The sequence below is a fragment of the Delphinapterus leucas genome, chromosome 7, assembly GCF_059928025.1.
Source record: "Delphinapterus leucas isolate spDelLeu-1000000601 "Yukka" chromosome 7, BTC_Dleu_Yukka2, whole genome shotgun sequence".
Lineage (NCBI taxonomy): Eukaryota > Metazoa > Chordata > Mammalia > Artiodactyla > Monodontidae > Delphinapterus > Delphinapterus leucas.
In genome coordinates, this window is record NC_143135.1 from 39,545,414 (window position 1) to 39,564,624 (window position 19,211).

Below are 19,211 nucleotides of genomic sequence, written 5' to 3' on the forward strand. Positions count from 1 at the left end.
TGTCCTCAATTGTTTTCATTTTTTTTTCATTATTCTTCTCTGTGGTAGTTATTTCCATTATTTTATCTTCCAGGGCACTTATCCGTTCTTCTGCCTCAGTTATTCTACTATTGATTCCTTCTAGAGAATTTTTAATTTCGTTTATTGTGTTGTTCATCATTGTTTGTTTTCTCTTTAGTTCTTCTAGTTCTTTGTTAAACGTTTCTTGTATTTTCTCCATTCTATTTCCAAGATTTTGGATCATCTTTACTTTCATTATTTTGAATTCTTTTTCAGGTCGACTGCCTATTTCCTCTTCATTTGTTTGGTCTGGGGGAATAATACTGTTTTTTATGGGGGAAGATATTGTTATATAGTCAGTGAGTTTGGACCATTATATAAAATGTCTTCTCACACAGTATCACTGAGATTGCAGTATGTAAGTAAGGAGAATCTAGACATTGAGGCAATATTGTGCAGTAGTGAGTTACCCCCGCTGAACAGCATCTGTGAAGCATAGAGTAGTGTCTTGGGGTAGCAAAGCTGGATTTGATTATGTTGGCTAAAACCTGTTGTTTAGGGCAGGACAGTGGATTTGGACATGTACGATGATTTTTAATCACAAGCAAGCCTGGTAAAAAAGTTATTATCTGGCGACCCCTAAGTTATGTCAGAGAACTGAATTAACCAGAACCCTAAATTCTTAAATACTTTGGCTAATTCAGGTTTTATTGTATATAAAAATTATACTTTAAAAGGATTAAAATTATATGTTCATATGCTACTGGGAGAGACATTCCATACTTAGGAGACAGTCTATGCAGTGTTCTTGTCATTCACAGAAACTGGGAAAGGAGAATACTGTTTGAATGGTGTCTGGACAAGGAAAACTTTTTTGCCCCAAACTGAGCTATAGCTATAATTTCACTTGTGAGACAATGACTGAAATTTTAGAGGAGTAGTGTTGTCACATATAAAAGCCTTGAAATGGTGGTGTAACTTTATAGTTTGATCCCCTAAGCAAGAAGAAGAATAAGTGCTACATTGGTTTTTAATGAATTACAAAATAAATTGCTCTCTTTTTGCTCTTTTTTCACCTTCCCATAACCTGAAACAATTCCATAGTGTTTGTGCCTTCAACTGATTGAATAATTATCTTCATTTCCAGAAAGCAAGGACCACCTTGGGCTGATTTTTCCTGTTAAAGTTGACTGTTTCTGAATCCATATTAGTACATTCTAAACAAATATATTTAGGGATATCAACCTTCTCCTCTTCAGATAATTTGACCCATTATTCTGGACATTTCAGGGCCCCCATGGGTAGTGAACACCAAGCAAGCTCTCCCACTCCGGTGAGTTGCTGAGGAGGCATGTTGCTGACCGGGATTGTACAGTTTCAGGGGAACATCTATCAAAATAATCTCTGCTGAAATTCTTTTATTGAGTTGTAATCCCTAATTAAACCCCACCTATTTAAAAAAAAAAAAAAAACTCGTTCTCTAATTAGAGACATCTTTCTAAAAAGGAACTTATCAGGGCCCAGAACATAAACCAGAGAAGTTTGGTTGCTTTGCTCTTTCACATCATGATGCTGAGAGATATAGCAATCCAGGGTAAGATGAATACAATTGAGTACCTATGACTGAGAAAACTAAAAGATTAAGCCTCTTTCGTAGCTGCCAATGTGTATATCAGAGTGATTGAATTGACTGTAAAATAAAAACACTGGATAGCATCCTTTGTGTGCCAGGGATGATGCAGCTGACCCATGGACTTCGTGTAGTTGGGATTTTTAAAATGATTGCTGCTGGAGTAGCACCCTTAAAGTTTCCCAGGAGATCCTAGGAGTAGGATGTCTGCCTGCTCATGACTCCTACACTTACTTACTATTTATAATATGATAACAGCTAAAGCTTATTGAATAATTACTTTGTGCCAAACACTGTGTTAAATATTTTACACTATTTTATTTAATTCTTACTTGAACACATCACTTAACCTTGCTGAGCCTCTCATTTTTGTCATCTAAAAAAATATGTCATGAGTTGTCCCCTGCTCAGCATGGGTGTGAAGATTAAATTTGTTAAAATGTATGAAAGTTATTTGAAAATTCTAAAATGCTATGTTTGGGGATAAAGTCTGACCATGAAACTAAGTAAATTTAACTACATTAAACTGCATTTTTATCCATTAGGAATGTGGTCCCAAAACCGAGCTTTTGACTGAGATATATTGTCTCTCTGCCTGATGACCAAAAGCAATTTTACTAGTATACCTGCTATTTCTTTAAGAAAAAAATTGTGGTAAAATATACATAAAATAATATTTATTATTTTAACCATTTTTCAATGTACAACTCAGTGATATTAATACATTTGCAGTTTTTTGTAACCATTACCATTATCTATACCACAAACTTTCGATCATCTCCAACAAAAACTCTGTGGCCATTAAACAATAACTCTCCCTATCCTCCTACCCTGAATCCCTAGTAACCTCTATTTCACTATTTTTCTATATGAATTTGCCTATTCTAGGTACTTCATATAAATGGAATCATACAATATTTGTCCCTCTGCATCTGGCTTATTTCACTAAGCATAATGTTTTCAAGGTCCATCCATATTGTAGTATGTATCAAAAGTCCATTCTTTTTTATGGCTGAATAATATCCCATTGTATATATATGTCTACGTCTATATATTTGTTTGTTTATCCATTCATCTGTTGATGGATATTTCTGTTGTTTCCACATTTTGGCTATTGTGAATAATGCTGCTGTGAACACTGGTATACAAATACCTGTTTGTGTCCCTGCTTGCAGTTCTTTTAGATATACACGTAGGAATGGAATTGTTGTATCATATGGTAGTTCTATGTTTAGCCCTTTGAGATACCATCAAACTGATTTCTATACGGGCTGCACCTTTTACATTCCCACCAGTAATGCAAGAGTGTTGCAATTTCTTTATATCCTAACCAATACTTGTTATTTTCCATTTTTTAAAAAAAATTATAGCCATCCTAGTAGATGCGAAGTGGTGTCTCACTGTGGTTTTGTTTTTCATTTCCCTGATGATTAATGATTTTGAGCATCTTTTCACGTGCCTATTGGAAATTTGTATATCTTCCTTGGAAATGTCTAAGTACATTGCCTGTTTTTGAATTGGGTTGTTTGTTTTGTCTTTATTGAGTTTCAGGAGTTCTTATATATTCTAGATATTAATCCTGTATCAAATATATGATTTGCAAGTTTTTTTTCTCATTTTGTAGGTCGTCTTTTCACTTACTCGATAGTATCCTTTGATGCACAAAATTGTTTAATTTTGATGAAGTCTGATTTATCTATTTTTTCTTTTGTTGCCTGTGCTTTTGCTGTCATATCCATGAAATCATTGCCAAATCCAAAGATTTACTCCTATGTTTTCTTCTAAGAGTTTTATAGTTTTAGTACTTAAGTTTAGGTCTTTGATCCATTCCAGTTAATTTTTATATATGGTATAAATTAAGGGTCCAACTTCATTCTTTTGCATGTGGATATCAGTTTTTCCAGCACCATTTGTTGAAAAGATGTCTTTTCCCCAATGAATGGTCTTGGTACCCTTGTAAAAAATCAATTAACTATATGTAAGGGTTTATTTCTGGGCTCTCTATTCTGTTTCATTAGTCTATATATCTGTTCTTATGCCAGTATCATACTGTTTTAATTACTCTAACTTTGTAGTAAATTTTGAAATCAGAAAGTATGAGTCTTCCAACTTTATTTGCCTTTTTCAAAATTGTTTGGGCTATTGGGGCCCCATGCAATTCCATATAAATTTGAGGATTGGCTTCCATTTCTGTAAAAAAATTTTGGTTGGAATTTTGGTAGAGATTTCACTGAGTCTGTAGATTGCTTTGTTGATCTTAACAATGTGAAGTCTTCCTGTCTATGAACATGGATGCCTTTCTATTTATTTAGATCTTTAAAAATTTCTTTCAGAAATGTTTTATAGTTTTTCAGTGTACAAGTCTTTGCCTCTTTAGTTAAGTTTATTCCTAAGTATTTGATTCTTTTAGATGCTATTGTAAGTAGAATTGCTTTCTTAACTTCCTTTTGGATTGTTCATTGCTAGTATATAGAAACACAGTTGATTTTTGTGTGTTAATCTTCTACCCTGAAACTGCTGAATTTATTTATTAGCTCTTGTAGCTTTCTTATGAATTCTTTGGAATTTTCTACATATAGGACCACTTCATATGCAAATAGACATAGTTTTACCTAGTTTTACCTAGTTTTACCTGTTTGCCTCTTTCTTTCTCCCTTCCTCCCTTCCTTCTTTATCCCCTCCCTCCCTCCTTCCCTCCCTTCCTCCCTCTCTCTCTTCTTTCTTTCTTTCTTTCTTTCTTTCTTTCTTTCTTTCTTTCTTTCTAGTACTAACTAGAACTTCTAGGACAGTGTTGTATAGCAACAGTAAAAGTGGGTATAATTGTCCCCGATCTTAGTAGAAAAGCTTTCAGTCTTTTACCACTGAGTGTGATGTTAGCTGTGGGTTTTTCATAAATACCCTTTATCATGTTGATGGACTTTCCCTCTATTCCTAGTTTTTTCTGAGAATTTTTATCATGAAAAGATGTTGGATTTTGTCAAATGCCTTTTCTGCATCAATTGAGATGATCATGTGGGTTTTCCCCCATTGTTCTATTAATGTTATGTATTGCATTGATTTTTTATTTTTAATGGTGAACCACCCTTGCATTCCTGGGATAAATCCTACTTTGTCATGGTGAATAATCCTTTTGATATGCTGTTGGATTCAATATGCTAATATTTTGTTGAGGATTTTAATATTCATACAGAATATTGGTCTATAATTTTCTTTTCCTGTGATGTCTTTATCTGGCTTTGTTATCAAGTTTACACTGGCCTCATTACCTCAGAGTTAGGAAGTGTTTCCTCCTCAATATTTTTGAAGATTTTGTAAGGATTAGTGTTAATTTTTATTAAATATTCAGTAGACTTTATTGGTGAAGCCAAAAATTCAGTCCAGGAATTTTCTTTATTGGGAGGTTTTTGATTACTGATTCAATCTCTTATTATGGGTTTGTTTATATTATCTATTTCTCCTTGAGACAGTTTACATAATTTGTATGTTTCAAGGAATTTGTCCATTTCTTCTAGATTGTCTAATTTGCTGATGTACAGTTGCTACCTAATACTTCTTTTTAATTCCTTTGTTTCAGTTAGCATTTATTGAGCACCATTTATTTGCTGATATCTATATATATAAATGTATATGAATATACATATATATTCTCATTTAATTTTTATAACAACTCTAAGATATAAGTGGCATTATCTATATTTTGTTAAAAGAAAAAAAGAAACTAAAAGTCAAAGAAGTAAATTAACTCTTTCCAAACTTTCACATCTAGAAATTAGTGGAGGTAGAATTCAGACTGAAATTCTGAATATTTGACATTTTATACTCTTGCAGGCATGATCTAAGTGTGTGAGATATGAAGAAAAGTCTAGCTTTTGTGAGTGTGTGTGTATAAAAAATGTGATTTATATGTATGGGATTATCTAGATGACATCTTGTGAAGCTAGCCATTTCTAGCTCTTCTTGACTATTTAAAACAGAGGCATGTACCACTATTGCTGGAATACTTTATTAATTAAATCCATCTACTTGAAATCAAAGCATTTCTGAGGTTCTTCAGGTTAGTACTCCCCTTTTTAAATAAGAGTGGTGAGGTCCAAGAAGGAACTATATATGCTCACCTGTATAAACTAACCTAGTTTTATGGTGATTGAGATTATTTTAACTGTGCCCTTCTTCATATATGGAGGCTATATCATTGGTGAGTTACTAAGTCATGAACTTTGTTATTTTAAGTTAATTTCTTGTAATGGGGATACATGTATATCATTTTGTCCATACTCACTTATTTAATTGCTATTGTGACAAATCCCATGATTTTCATATGATTAGCCAAGAGTTTGGATGCATCTATGAAATAAGTAAAGAAATTAAGATTGATCCTTGATTCTTAGCTTCTTTAAAGGTATGAAAAACAATGCAGATGCTCTTAGAAAAAGTCTTGAGATCAAGACTCTTCTCATCATTGGTCTATTCTTTGATGAATAGAGGAGAAGTTTAGCAGGAGAAATAAGAGCATGGTGATCTCAGCAATATATACTATGATCCATGGCAATTTTTTTCTCCAATTGTTCTCAGAACAAATTAAAGATTTTGTTTTCTTTTTAAGATTCTAAATGTGTCACTCATTGCCTACTAACTTTTGCTGCAGTGTGCTGTCTCACAAAGATAAATTCAGATTGATTATGGCATTCCCTCAGAATACAGAAAAGTTATAATATTTTGCTATTCTGAATACATGCATCCAGGCAAGATGCAATGTGGCATGTCCAAGTCTATACTGTTGGCTGTAATTGAAATATTTCCATATTGCAGCAAAAATGATAATAGCTCATAAAAATGGGGTGTATCTATGAGTTATCTGGCAACTCAAATAACTTACCATCATCCTGTGATACGACCAGACAATGATCTGTGAGATGAGGGATGTGTAGTATATCTTTCTTCTGTTTTGGAGGGTGGAAAATAAGGTATGAGACTTTGAGCCAGTAACTGAAGAATCTTTGAGTCCTGTCTCCTAGTTTAACGTATTTTTCTTCTCTACCCCTCCCAACCTCTCTAAATAGGTTAATATCTGAAGTTAGTACCTCAGAAGACTGCAACCATCCCAGTCCCTCGTCTTTCTGAGGAATCAAAGTAAATGGACAGAATTTTACCCATGGGATTTTTGACTTTTTAATAAAAGTGAAGTTTGTATCCGAATTACACAAACTAGGAGTATTCTTGCAGGAGGTAGTCTGAGTCTAATGGGTCCTAGGTTCATGATACAAGCTCCTCCTTTTCCTGTGTTTAAGTCTTAATAAGTTTCGGCTTCCTTTCGGTTTCCCTGAAAATTAGAAAATATACTTCCTGTCATTCAGGGACTCTTGCTGTGGAGCTGCTTTGATCCCAAAGCAATGTTGGTTATTGTGGCAAGTGAAACTAATGTCAGGCAAATGTCCTATAGGCTGTAACTCCTGTTTCATATTTGCTCTGTAAGCTCCAGATAAAAATAATCAGTTGGAAAACCTAGAAGCCTGGAAAGATGGATTTATGTAATGGGCATTATTTCCCAAATTGGCATTTGGAGGTTGTCTACTTATACTAGAGGTAGCAAGAGCCAGATTACAGTAGTGCCTAAAACCAACCTGTTTCAACAGGCTTCATCTTCTTTTGTACAGATTTAAAGAGAATGGGTCCTCACGCAAGCATTTCAAATCCAGAGACAAATTTGAAAAAAATTGCTACAACATGTTGACTGATTTCTTGCCAAGTCAGCCACTGAGAACTTTTTCTTGATCGACTCTTACACAGAGACAATTAAAGGCGAGGGGGAGGGGGGGAAAGCTTGTAACTTTTTAAAAGAATTAAACTTCACAGTACTCTAAATCCCTCTCCCTCTTAAATCTTCTCTTCTACTTTTAACCCCCCTCTTCTTCACCCTTACTTCTCCCTCTCTGGCCTTTTCCTTTTTCTCTCTCTTCTGATCATTCCCTGTGATATACTCAGTTGCTCTAATGTATTCATTTTTACTTTTGGTATTGATACAATATGTTCTGGAGACATAGCTTTCCAAAGATTATATTCAGATATACAGATTCAAACCAGCAAAAAGGTTAAAAACATTTTAAAAATATGCTTGTCAGCAGTGGAAAGAAAGCTGTTTGTAGCCAGCAGGTGAGCTGGAGAGTACTACAGGGTGTGGTAGAGATGGTAATAAATTAACTGGCAAGCCAAAAACTATAAAAAAAAAAATCAGCTATTTCATAGCATAGAAGCATGACAGCTATGAAAAAAGGAGTGCCCCAGGGAATTCTTTTAGAGTTCGATTTTTTAAAATATGTTTGACATGAAAAATGTTTTAGTACAAATAAAACAACAACTGGTATTAAACTTACAGGGAGGAGGGTTATGGTTTAGAGTTAGTATGAATAATGCATGATATTTAAAGAAAGAACAGCTCTAAAATGTTCTGAGAGGCAGCCCATGTTGATGGTTGGAATGGTGATTTTTTTTTTCTCTATTTTTGAAGCATCATTAATTCAGCATCGTTTTGTGATTTTTTTAACCTGATAAGATGTCAACCAAAGAAATACTGTTTGACTTAGATTAGGATATTCTTTCTTCAGATAATTTAGTTTAAATATCAAGAGGATCAGTAGAATTATTTAAGCATAAAGCGGCAGTCATTTACCATAAAAAATAATTTGGCCTAGTTATCTTTTTTAAAAAGCTCATGTAGCACTGCAAACCAAAATCAACCTCATGGAAGGGGAAAAACAAGATCAGATATTTTGAACATTACTCCATAGGAGACTAGCACAGTATAGTGTTAGTGAATGCATTGTAGCAGCGCTCCATATGCAATCAGAAGCCAATTGTTACTGGACTGTGTACAAGCGCACACTGTGCTCAATGGTCTGATGAGGTATTATGGATATGATGCAAAGAGACTGTGTAGATTAGAAGCTTACAATTTGTTAAAAGTGAAAGCAACTTAACATTTACATTGGGCCAGCTGAGTGGAACTTCATGTGGCAAACAGGATGAGTTCCAACGAACCAGGGGCACCAGGAAGGCTCCAGGTATTAGTGTCCACGCAGAAAAAAAGGGGTTTTATTGCTTTCTAGTTGACTACCTTTATTACTGTGATTCTTTCTATACTTTTCATTATTATATTCAGCTTTTAGTGTGGAAAAGTTCATGCAAAACAGCATGATTATTGTAAATGTCAAAAATGTGTGGAGGAACAGCCTATTAAAATATAGCCTAGAGACAGTACATAACACTGACTTTAAATAAGTAGCTGAAGTCAAAGTGATACTCCATGAAATCACTGATATTGTATAATTTATCCATAAGTATTAATTTTTATTTCAATTGCCACTATCACAATACATTCCTCATCACTTTCTCTTGGTTTTTCAGGTTGTTCGCTTCATACAGCCTATGTTCTTAGGTCACAGAAGGTACCTCAGCCCCCCTGTTTAGGAGTGGTCTGGAGCCAGAAACACATTAAGATGTAGCATTGATCTCTGCTAAACCATGCTCAATCTCGACCAGACATTTAATGCAGATATCACATGTAAAGTGTGTGTTTATTTAATCAAATCATCATCAGAGAATAAGTGATGGGTGCCTAGTGTGTGTGCATGATTCTGTACTAGGTTCCACCGGAAGTTAGTGCAGAAAAACATAGTTTCCACTCTGTTTGGGATACCAGGCGTTTCATAGAATGTTGGCAGATAAGATTAGCTTCTCTCTTACCCCAATCAAATTAAAGAGGTTGCATTTAATTTTTTTCCTCTATTTTTTATAAAATAAACATTAGGGTTATGGACAGTCAGTAATTCTTAATCTTTTTTGGACTGTAATACTCTGCCTTGCCTACCAAGGCAAAACGTTTTGTTGTTTTAATGTAAAAGCTTTAATGCTTTTTCAGTGAACTGAATGTCAGCCTGGCTTTAAGATATTTTTTTACTCTTAAAAAAATGATGTATTACAAGATTTGTAATGGAGTGAACATGCTTGACTTGCACATTTAATTTTTTTAACATCACATTCATGTTTTGCCAGTTTGCCTACCAGCTATCTGTTAACAAAAAGTTCCAAGGCAGCAGTGCAAGTCTGTGCCCAACTAAGCCTTTTGTTTCTGCAGATGTTTGGGCTTAGAGCAATGTTGTAAAGCTCCGGCAATCCAAGGACCATGTTTGTACTTGTCTGCTGTGATTCCCTGTTCATTGTCTAAACCTGTATGCATTGTTCTTTCCGACAGGTGATAACTACCCTGTACAGTTCATTCCATCAACAATGGCAGCTGCTGCTGCTTCTGGACTCAGCCCTTTACAGCTCCAGGTGAGTGCCAGAAGAAAAAAATGTGTGATCCGAGCCAGTACTTTAGTGGAAAACTGCTAACCAGCTGTATGCTAAATAATGGCCTGGATATTAAATAATTTTTTAAGCATAGCCTAGAAGGATTAACACCTTATGTACTTACCATACTGCAAATAGAAGAGAAAACTGTCAGTGTCAATATTTTTAAAGGAAAAAATGACATTAGGACTCAGTACTGTATGTTCTCGATCAGGTAAGTTAATGGTTTTACAATTTTTTATGGCTGGTTGTTATGGTTGTTATTGGGTATGTAAGCTTTTTCCTTATCAATTCTTCGTCCACGTCTCCATTCATGTCCAATTAGCTTTTACACATAAGCATCAAAACAGAAAACAATGTTGGATATTTTCCTTCTTGCAGCTCATGGAATAGGGGGTTGTTATTACCAAATTACTTTAACTATTTGGAAAATGTGAACACTTTGCTCCTGAATATGTGTATTCTCGTCCTCATCCTCATGCCAGGTCAAAAGTCTGGGCATGGTGTCTGACCAAATTCTGGGTTAGTGTTCTTTACCTATGGAACTAAAATTGGAGAGAAAGTGTTTTGGAAGCTAAATTAAAAAATCACTTGCACCTTCTCTTCTTCATAGTAAAATGGTGCGGGGGGTGGTGGTTAACAATAGGACTAAGTAATCTTTATACCCTTCTAGCACTGCCATCTTAATGGGAAATTGACTTTAAATATGAGTGTATATTTTAACAAAAACAAAAAGATAATATCATTAAAATAATGGTTAAACCTTCAGTATTTGAACATTTAGAAAATGTATGGTAACTTGAATTTCAATACAGTGGATAGAGATAGTTTTTATTCTTATAATTTACTGTGATTTTTTTTGAATTTTCTTAAATAGTCTAGGGAATAGCATCTAACTAGGCATTTTTGTTTCTTCTTTGCTGTTACTCATATGACTTGAACGTAAAAAATGTACAGATATTTTACCGTGAAAAAGTATCATTTTGAGTATCTTCAACTGGGTCTACAAATAAAGAATTTTTGCAGTACTTTGAGAAGTTTTTGTCATAAGCCTCATCCAGAAAGTCTTGAAGATGTTGTCCATTATGGACTGCCTAGCAGAGCTAGACATTTTGCCTAATGAAAGCAGCAACGCTACCTCTCTTCTAAACCCTCACCTTCTCTACTACTGACAGGGGAACTTACTGCAGTTGGTAAAAATATAAAAAGAAACCTCACTCATAATCAATCTAATCTATTTCTCCTTTTTTCATAGCTATGCTATCGCGTGTCTTCTTGAGTCAGAGGCAAAAATAAGAAAGCAGTTTGATCCTATAATCAAGTTTCTGTGAAAGAGAGTATCTGGGTCCTAAACCTACTTTCTATTCTTTGGTGTGGTCAAGACCCTGGGTTTAGAAATATGTGTTCTGTTTCATGAGTTCTGACAGTATGTTTTGTCTTTTTTTTTTTTTTTTTCTGAATATGCTACTAAACAGAAAGGTCATGTCTCCCACCCACAAATTAACCCAAGGCTAAAGGGCCTAAGTGACCGTTTTGGCAGGAGTTTGGACACCTTTGAACATGGTGGTGGCCACTCTTACAACCACAAACAGATTGAGGTATGAATACTTCCATTGGTGCTTCATTGGGTGGGGGACTGGATTGTTCAGTCATATTCTAGGCTTTTTTTAAAAAGTAGCAAACACTCAACCTAAACACTAAAACATAATCTCTCCCTTTTTCTCATTCCTAAGGAGGCTCATTTTTGCTCCTTTTTCTTTCAGAGAAAAAGGCAAACCCCAGACCAACGCCTCTGAAATACATTGTTTATTGCTATATATTTAAGCAAATTCTTTACATTATGAGTGCTTTCAAAACCATCTTTATTTCCCTTACTCTTTTTTTTAATGTATAATGCTGTATAGTAGTTAAAAAACACTTAAACATTAAAAGAAAAAAAAACTCATTTGACCATGTAACAACCCTATGGAGTTGATAAAACATAATTCTGCTTTCACAGACAAAACAATGGAGGTTCAGAGAGGTCAGGTTATTTAACCAAGGTTACGAAATATTCTTGGAGTCAGAGTTATTATCCAGGATTTCTAACTCTACCAAATTCAGGTTTTCAAATTTAGTTTTCTCTGGCTGAAGTGAGGTTGGGTGCCTGGGCCTGACATAAACTACTATAGTAGCTCCTTCATATGTAACTTTCAATAAAGCTCTTTGTTGTTTTTGTGGGATATTCTTACTACATGGGAGAGGATGGCTCATACGGCTCTTTTGAAAACCAAACCCCTTTCTCCTATAGGGACCCAGTCCTCCTCTCTCCATTATCATGCTTAATTCCTCTCCTGTATCATTGGAGTACCTCTCGGGGTACTATCAGATGCTGGAGGGTTGCTAGCTATCTGTTGAGTCACAAAAAAAGGAGACAGGTTATCTCACACTGAAATACACTTTAACTTTCTGGGTTAGATCTAATACTACATTTATGTTCTAACCTAGGATGGTAAACCCAGTTTAAAAAGAAGAAAACAATTACATCTAACAAAGTTGTATATTCAGCTCCTATTGGCTCTGCCTGTCTATACATATCAACTACTATGTGATCAATAAAGTGTCCCTTTGACATTATCTTCTCTGTTGCTTTTAAATCTGCATTTTTGGAAAATGATAGAGAAAGCTCACTTCTAAGAAGAAGGAAGAGGACAAGATCAAAGGACACCTTGGAAGTAGCCTAAGGAGGAGTTCAGACCTTGTTGCTTGCCTTCTTCCTTTCCCTTTCCCTTTGATTATAAGAAGTATATAGGGGGTTTCCACCCAGACATGACAAGGCATATACTGTTAGAATATCTGCTGTCTTCTATACAGCCAGAAGGGATTTCTTTTCTAAGGCTTTCTTTTGGCTGTAGAGAAGGTGCCATATTTCTGGACGTTCTAAAAATCTACTGTGCTTAGGATTGGCAAGCAGTGAGATAACTGGACGTTAAGAACGAGCCTTTCTGTGTGATGACAGTTAGCAAGCTTACCTACACAGGACAGGTACTTTGTTAAATTTTTAAGTGCTTGAAAGAATGTAAAAGCAAGTGGCCTTGGCTCAAATTAAAAACTTCCTCTCCTCTTGACTTTTATTTTCTCTTGAGGTGTTGGGTTCTATCCCATCAACCTTCCCTTAGCCAGTTTTCTACCCAGTGTCTTCTTTTACTAATTTTCACTTAGGTTGACTTCTCTTCCCCCCACCATCACAGACCTCTGATGCTGTCAAATCTGGCTTCTGTTGGGTTTCTGGAAACCATGATGTCATATATGTGAGTGCCAGATCCGTGTAGTGCTGTAGCAATGCGGATCTAGGAGCACAACATATGCCACATGCCTGCCACTTTAATGAGACTAAATACAGAATCTGGTAAGGCAGGGGGCCCTCATAGCTTTGCAGTGTAAGTTTGGGGTGGTTTGAGAGTTTCCTGGGTTTTTTTGTTGTTTTTTTATTCTTGCTCTGTTCTCTAGCTTCCACTTTTTGTACCTTTCCTTGCATGTCAGGAAACCTTTGCTTAGAAAAGATTGACCTGGTTTGAAAGGCAGGTTTCTCAAACTATCCTGGTATGAGTATAGCATGTTTATTGGGACTTCCATGAACTGCACAGTGGACACCCATATCTAACCTGCTATAGACACTAACATTTTAAATCTTGAGCAAAAGTAGAGAGAAAATTTAATAATATCTTGCTTTATTGATTTTAAAGTCTACTTTCTTTTCTAGCCAGGGTTTTCTCCATTCCTTTGACAAGCTAAATGTCACAGCTGTGTCAACTGTGGATAGGATTATGATAAATTGTGGATACTAAGCATTACAATTATGTTAATAGGTTTTATTTCTAATCAGAGATTCTTAGGAAGAAAGACCATAACACATATATACCACCACCACCTCCACACACACCCTGCTGCATTGCTCAGAAGTGGTCCTCTCTACCTGATGTACAGTTAATTTGTCCTTCAAAGGTTGTCACTTTTAACATTAATGAGCCTGGGTAATCTTAACAGTATAGTTATACTCTGGAAGCCTGAAATTTTGTTATCAGGTAGAGAAAAGGTATTTAAAGTGGAGAGATCCTCCTTACGTTAGTATATTCCAGTTCTTTCTTTCTTTAAAATAAGAAAGACACAAAAGTTTTTTTGCTTTTTGGTTTTTTTTTGGTACTCCGTGCTGATCTAAGGCATAGTTTTCTCTGCCTCAGGAGCACGATATTAGGAGAGAGAAGGCCAAAGAATGCTATTTTTAGTTGAACAGTTCAGCAGATGGAGGCATGAATACTCATATATCTGAAGGTTGAGGGGCTTGAACCATTAATTTTGATAATGTATTTAACCCTTGGAACAATCAGAAACTGTAACTCTAAGGTTACAGTGCTTTTGACCTTTAGAGAACAGAGGGCACTTGCTACAGTAAACAATATATTATATTTCTACTTATTCCAGTTCTCTACCCGTATAAATTTCAGGACCAGTTGCCATTTGCTTTCCTCAGCTATGTTAGCATTGGTCCTTCAAGTAAGTCAAAAGGGGGGGACCAGTATAATGAGGCAGTCATGTAAATATGGCCTTTAAATAGCTATGATGTTAGATTGTTCTGAAGAAATATTGTCTCAGAAACTAAGCTCAGAATGACACTTTTTTTTAAACGAAAGAGTGATTTTAATGTACTGATTCATTTTTTGTTGTTACTTTCAATGTGATAGGTACCTAAAGTAATTTGGTTTTGTTTTTTAATTGGAAGTAATGTTGCCTCATAGTTTATATTAAATACAATCTGGTACCATATCATGCAAAGTAATGCACCTGTCTCATGCTTTCTTATTAAATGATGCATGCTTCTCTTTAGCAAATACAACAGCTAAATATCACACAGTTTAAGAATTTCTAATTAAAATATCTCCACATGTCAGCATATTGGTAATGTATTATTTTAATCCATCTATTTTGTTTATGAAACAGTGACATATGTTTAGATTGTGAAATACATGAGCCTTAAAAATCACTTTATTGAAGAAAATTAATTCCTACAATACTGTCTCGGTAATGTGTTCACTCACCCAGTCAGTCATTGGTGGCACTGCCAGTCTTAATGTAGAGTAGACACACTTACTAGTTTTATCTGTGTAACAGTCTTGGAATGAAGCAATAACAGTTCTTTTTCTTAGTTCCAAACGATAGGGTTTTCTTCCTTTACTTTTTTTTTAACTCATTAATTCACACCTGTCCCCCCTAAACACTTTTTGTTGCTTTTTTTTTTTTTTTTTTAATACAATGAAGGATGGGACTGAGTGTATGTATAAGGGATTCTGAGAGACCAATCAAAATTAGAAACAAGCTAGTTACCTTTTCAAAGTTAGACATAGTAATTTGTTTGTCAGCAGGGAGATGTTTGGGTCAGCCCTGAAATAAAGTGACTGTCAGCAGTTATTCCTACAAGACAAGTAATTTCACTCAATGTATTACTGACAGATTGCTCACCTCTCTGAATCACCAGAGAAAACGAACTTAATATTGTTACAGGCAGAGTTTCTGTCTTCATTAGCTGCAGAGAATGATTTTTATCTAGCATTCAAAGACTACCAAGCTTTAGTTGGAACATATTTTAACCAAGTTCTTATAATGACAGTATGGGTGGTAGCCTAAATGAAAGGAAGTAAATATGAAAATTTAAAAAATCAATATAAATATATTTTCACTTTTATTTGATGGGTACTATGTGTAGTTTTGGGAAGATTTGAGGAAAGGAGTATAATCAGAGCCTTAAAACACTAGAAAAACCTATCAATCAACCATAAGTTATTCTTAAATGAAACTATTAAAGTCTTGCGAAGTTTGCAAAGATGGAGGAGAACAATTGAAATTTTGCAAAAGTGAATACAAACACATATTTTATTTAAATGATATTGTCAGTTTTCATGCTACAACTGGAAAGTGAAGAAGTGTCCATCAACATTGAGAATGCTCTATTTCTATTTTAGTTCCAGCCTGAATCTTTATGATATTATATATAGATGCTCTTCTCTGGCTCAAACCTTGTCTTCTTGTTTGAAATCGTAAACATGCCTCAGTTCTGTGGAGGAATGAGAGGGTGAGTTAGCTGGGCTGAGTGGGCTTTGGAGGTTGTGATTTCTAATAGAGGGGTGAATAAAGAGTTGATTAGAGTGACCTATTACTAGCTACCTGATAGAGAAAAAGGAATGCACTGATTCAAAGCTTGTTCTGAGGATGCCAACCAGGGGGTTGTGCTTTGAGGGGAAATGCTTGCTTTTCTCATAATCAGCCTTTTCTCACCTACTTTGACTTTAAGAGTGTGATGGAATTTGGAAGGACCGTTGATTAGATGAGCTGTGGACTAATGGAATGAGCTCCATTTTGGAATCAGAATCTTGGATTAGAGTTTCCACTATTACTTGCTATGTTGTCCTATACTGTTCTCAAATAACCTTCTTTTTTCAGTTTGTTCATTGTAAAAAGGGGATAATATTTATTCCCAGGGTTGTTGTGAATAGTAAATGGGTTAACGGGGCATGTATTAGATTTCCACAAAAATTCATTATCAGAATAGGAAAAACCTTACCAACGTCCCAATGAGCAGTCATTTCTACTCTAGCTCTGCTGCCTAAGTGCTTCTGAGGGGCAGCTCTGATCTACTCTGATCTAGCTCTGATTCAGAATGTGTCACTGAATTCAGGGATTTTTGTCTATTTTGTTTACTGTTGAATCTTCAGTGTTGCCTGGGACAGTAGTTGGTAAAATGAATGAATTAATGAATTCCCTCTTTTGGTGGCAGTCTGGGACTCAAGCTTCTTTGGAAATTTTTTTTTTTTTTTGGATATGTTCAGCCAAGTGCTCTGTCTTTAGGAGGGATTATTTCATGTAAACAACTTTTCATTTCTAGGTAGGCTTCTTAAGAAAAATGGCAGGTGTCAAGTGAATCTTGATGGAGATTAACAAAATATAGGCAGATCAGAGAAGGATGCAAAATATTAAGACATTTCCTAGTGTTTGGAAATCTGACTTATTTTATTCAATGAAGCAGAATAAGTTTATACTACCATTTACAACATTACTAGCACTTAAAACATTGGGTAAACTTGATTTTCTCTTAGAAATTTTATCTTCAGTTGATTTTCAGGTAGTATCTAAAAGTTGAGAGAGTATGGCTCTTCTCACCAAGCTCTGTTAATCACTGTGTTTAAGTTATTTGATTGATGGGATGGTTAGCTGTACTCACAGAGATGGTTTAGTAGGAGTCCAAGACCTTGGAATTACAAAATCAGTGCCATCCTCTATCTTTCCTCATGTAACATCTCCACCAACATTCATTTAGCTCCAGCCTCACTAATTAATACACACAACAGGGAACTCCCAGTATCTGAATACTTGTATTTAAACAGACTGCTTGTAACATGCAGTGGTTTCTAAAATAATGACAGGTATTTCTATTCCTGTTTTTACCAAACTGGAGTTTTGAGGTATTGTTTGGTTGGTATCATGTATCATATATTGTATGCTTATGTGTTATAATGAGCTACCTTGAAATTAAGAGAGATGATGTGATTAAGAACATAGGGGAAGGTTTGAAAGCAAAACATTCTAGTGTTTTAGAAAATGCTTCACTCCAGTTTCCAACCACAGAATAAGTCAGGATATGCAACATTCAGGAAATTTAAATCAGAAAAAGATGTGATGAAATATTTTGACATGTTGCGTAACAGAAGAGACTGAGCAGAACAAAAACATTTTTAAACCATTTTATTGAAGTATGAGTGACATACAAAAGCTGTACATACTTAATATATACAACTGGATGAGTTTGGAGATAAGTATGTACCTGTGAAACCATACCACAGTCTATGCCATAAACACCCATCACCTACAGAAGTTTCCTCTCACCATTATTATAATAATAATAATTATTATTATTACTATTTTGTGTGATAAGAACATTTAACGTAAGATCTACCCTCTTAGCGAGTTTTTAAATATACAATACAGTGTTATTAACTATAGGCTTTATGTTATACAGTAGATGTCTAGGATTTACTTACTTTGCATAACTGAAACTTTGTGCCCTTGACTAATACTTCCCATTTCCCCTCTCCCACCCCCTGGCAACCACCATTCTACTCTCTGATTCTATGAGTTTGACTATTTTAGATTCCTCATATAAGTGGTATCACATAGTATTTATCTTCTGTGTCTGGTTTAACTTAGCATAATGTCTTCCAAGTTCATCCATGTTGTTGCAAATGGCAGAATTTCCTCCTTCTTCTTTAAGGCTCAATAATATTCCATTTTATGTACATATTACATTTTCTTTATCCATTCATCCATCAATGGACGTTTAGGTTGCTTTCATGCCTTAACTATTGTGAATAATGCTGCAGTGAACATGGGAGTGAAGATACCTCTTTGAAATCTTGATATCAATTCCTTTGGAGATATATCCAAAAGTTTCAGGCCTTACATTTAAGTCTTTTACATTTAAGTCTTCCATTTCAAGGTAATATTTTTTTGTATGGTTTAAGATAAAGGTCCAATTTCATTATTTTGCTTGTGAATATTCAGTTTTCCCAATGCCATTTATTGAAGAGACTATCCTTTCCCCACTGGGCATTCTTGTTACCATTGTCAAAGATCATTTGACTGTATTTGTGTAGGCTTATTTCTGGGCTCTCTATTCTGTTCCCATTGGTCTATATAGTCATTGTATGTCAGTATCATTTTTTTTATTACTATAGCTTTGTGATATATTTTGAAATCAAGAGGTGTGAGGCCTCTAGTTCTTGTTCAAGTTTGCTTTGGATATTTGGGGTCTTTTGTGGTTACATGTGAATTTTAGGATTTTTTTTTTATTTCTGTAAAAAATTCCATTGGGACTTTGATAGGGATTGCATTGAATCTGTAGATCACTTTGAGTAGCATGGACATTTTAACAATTTTAATTCTTCTAATCCAAAAGGATTTTTTTGTGTTTTTTTTTTGTGGTACGCGGGCCTCTCACTGTTGTGGCCTCTCCCGTTGTGGAGCACAGGCTCCGGATGCGCAGGCTCAGCGGCCATGGCTCATGGGCCCAGCCGCTCCACGGCATGTGGGATCCTCCCGGACTGGGGCACAAACCCGTGTCCCCTGCTTCGGCAGGCGGACTCCCAACCACTGCGCCACCAGGGAAGCCCCAAAAGTATTTTTAAGTGATATTTTAATTAAAAAGGGT

General features: G+C 35.3%; 1 protein-coding gene across 22 annotated transcripts in view; it reads left to right on the top strand.

The window, feature by feature from the left end:
• Positions 1-19,211, top strand: part of SOX6 (SRY-box transcription factor 6) — a 620,530-nt gene that overhangs the window by 485,974 nt on the left and 115,345 nt on the right. For 15 of the 22 annotated variants that reach the window (XM_089915099.1, XM_089915100.1, XM_089915104.1 and 12 more), the window contains 2 exons: positions 9,879-9,958; positions 11,452-11,574. In XM_089915099.1, the coding sequence (XP_089771225.1) occupies positions 9,879-9,958; positions 11,452-11,574 (203 nt within the window). Of the gene's footprint in view, positions 1-9,878; positions 9,959-11,451; positions 11,575-13,177; positions 13,258-18,007; positions 18,015-19,211 lie in introns of all 22 variants that reach the window. The other 7 variants (XM_089915112.1, XM_089915119.1, XM_089915114.1 and 4 more) reach the window with 2 other exon arrangements.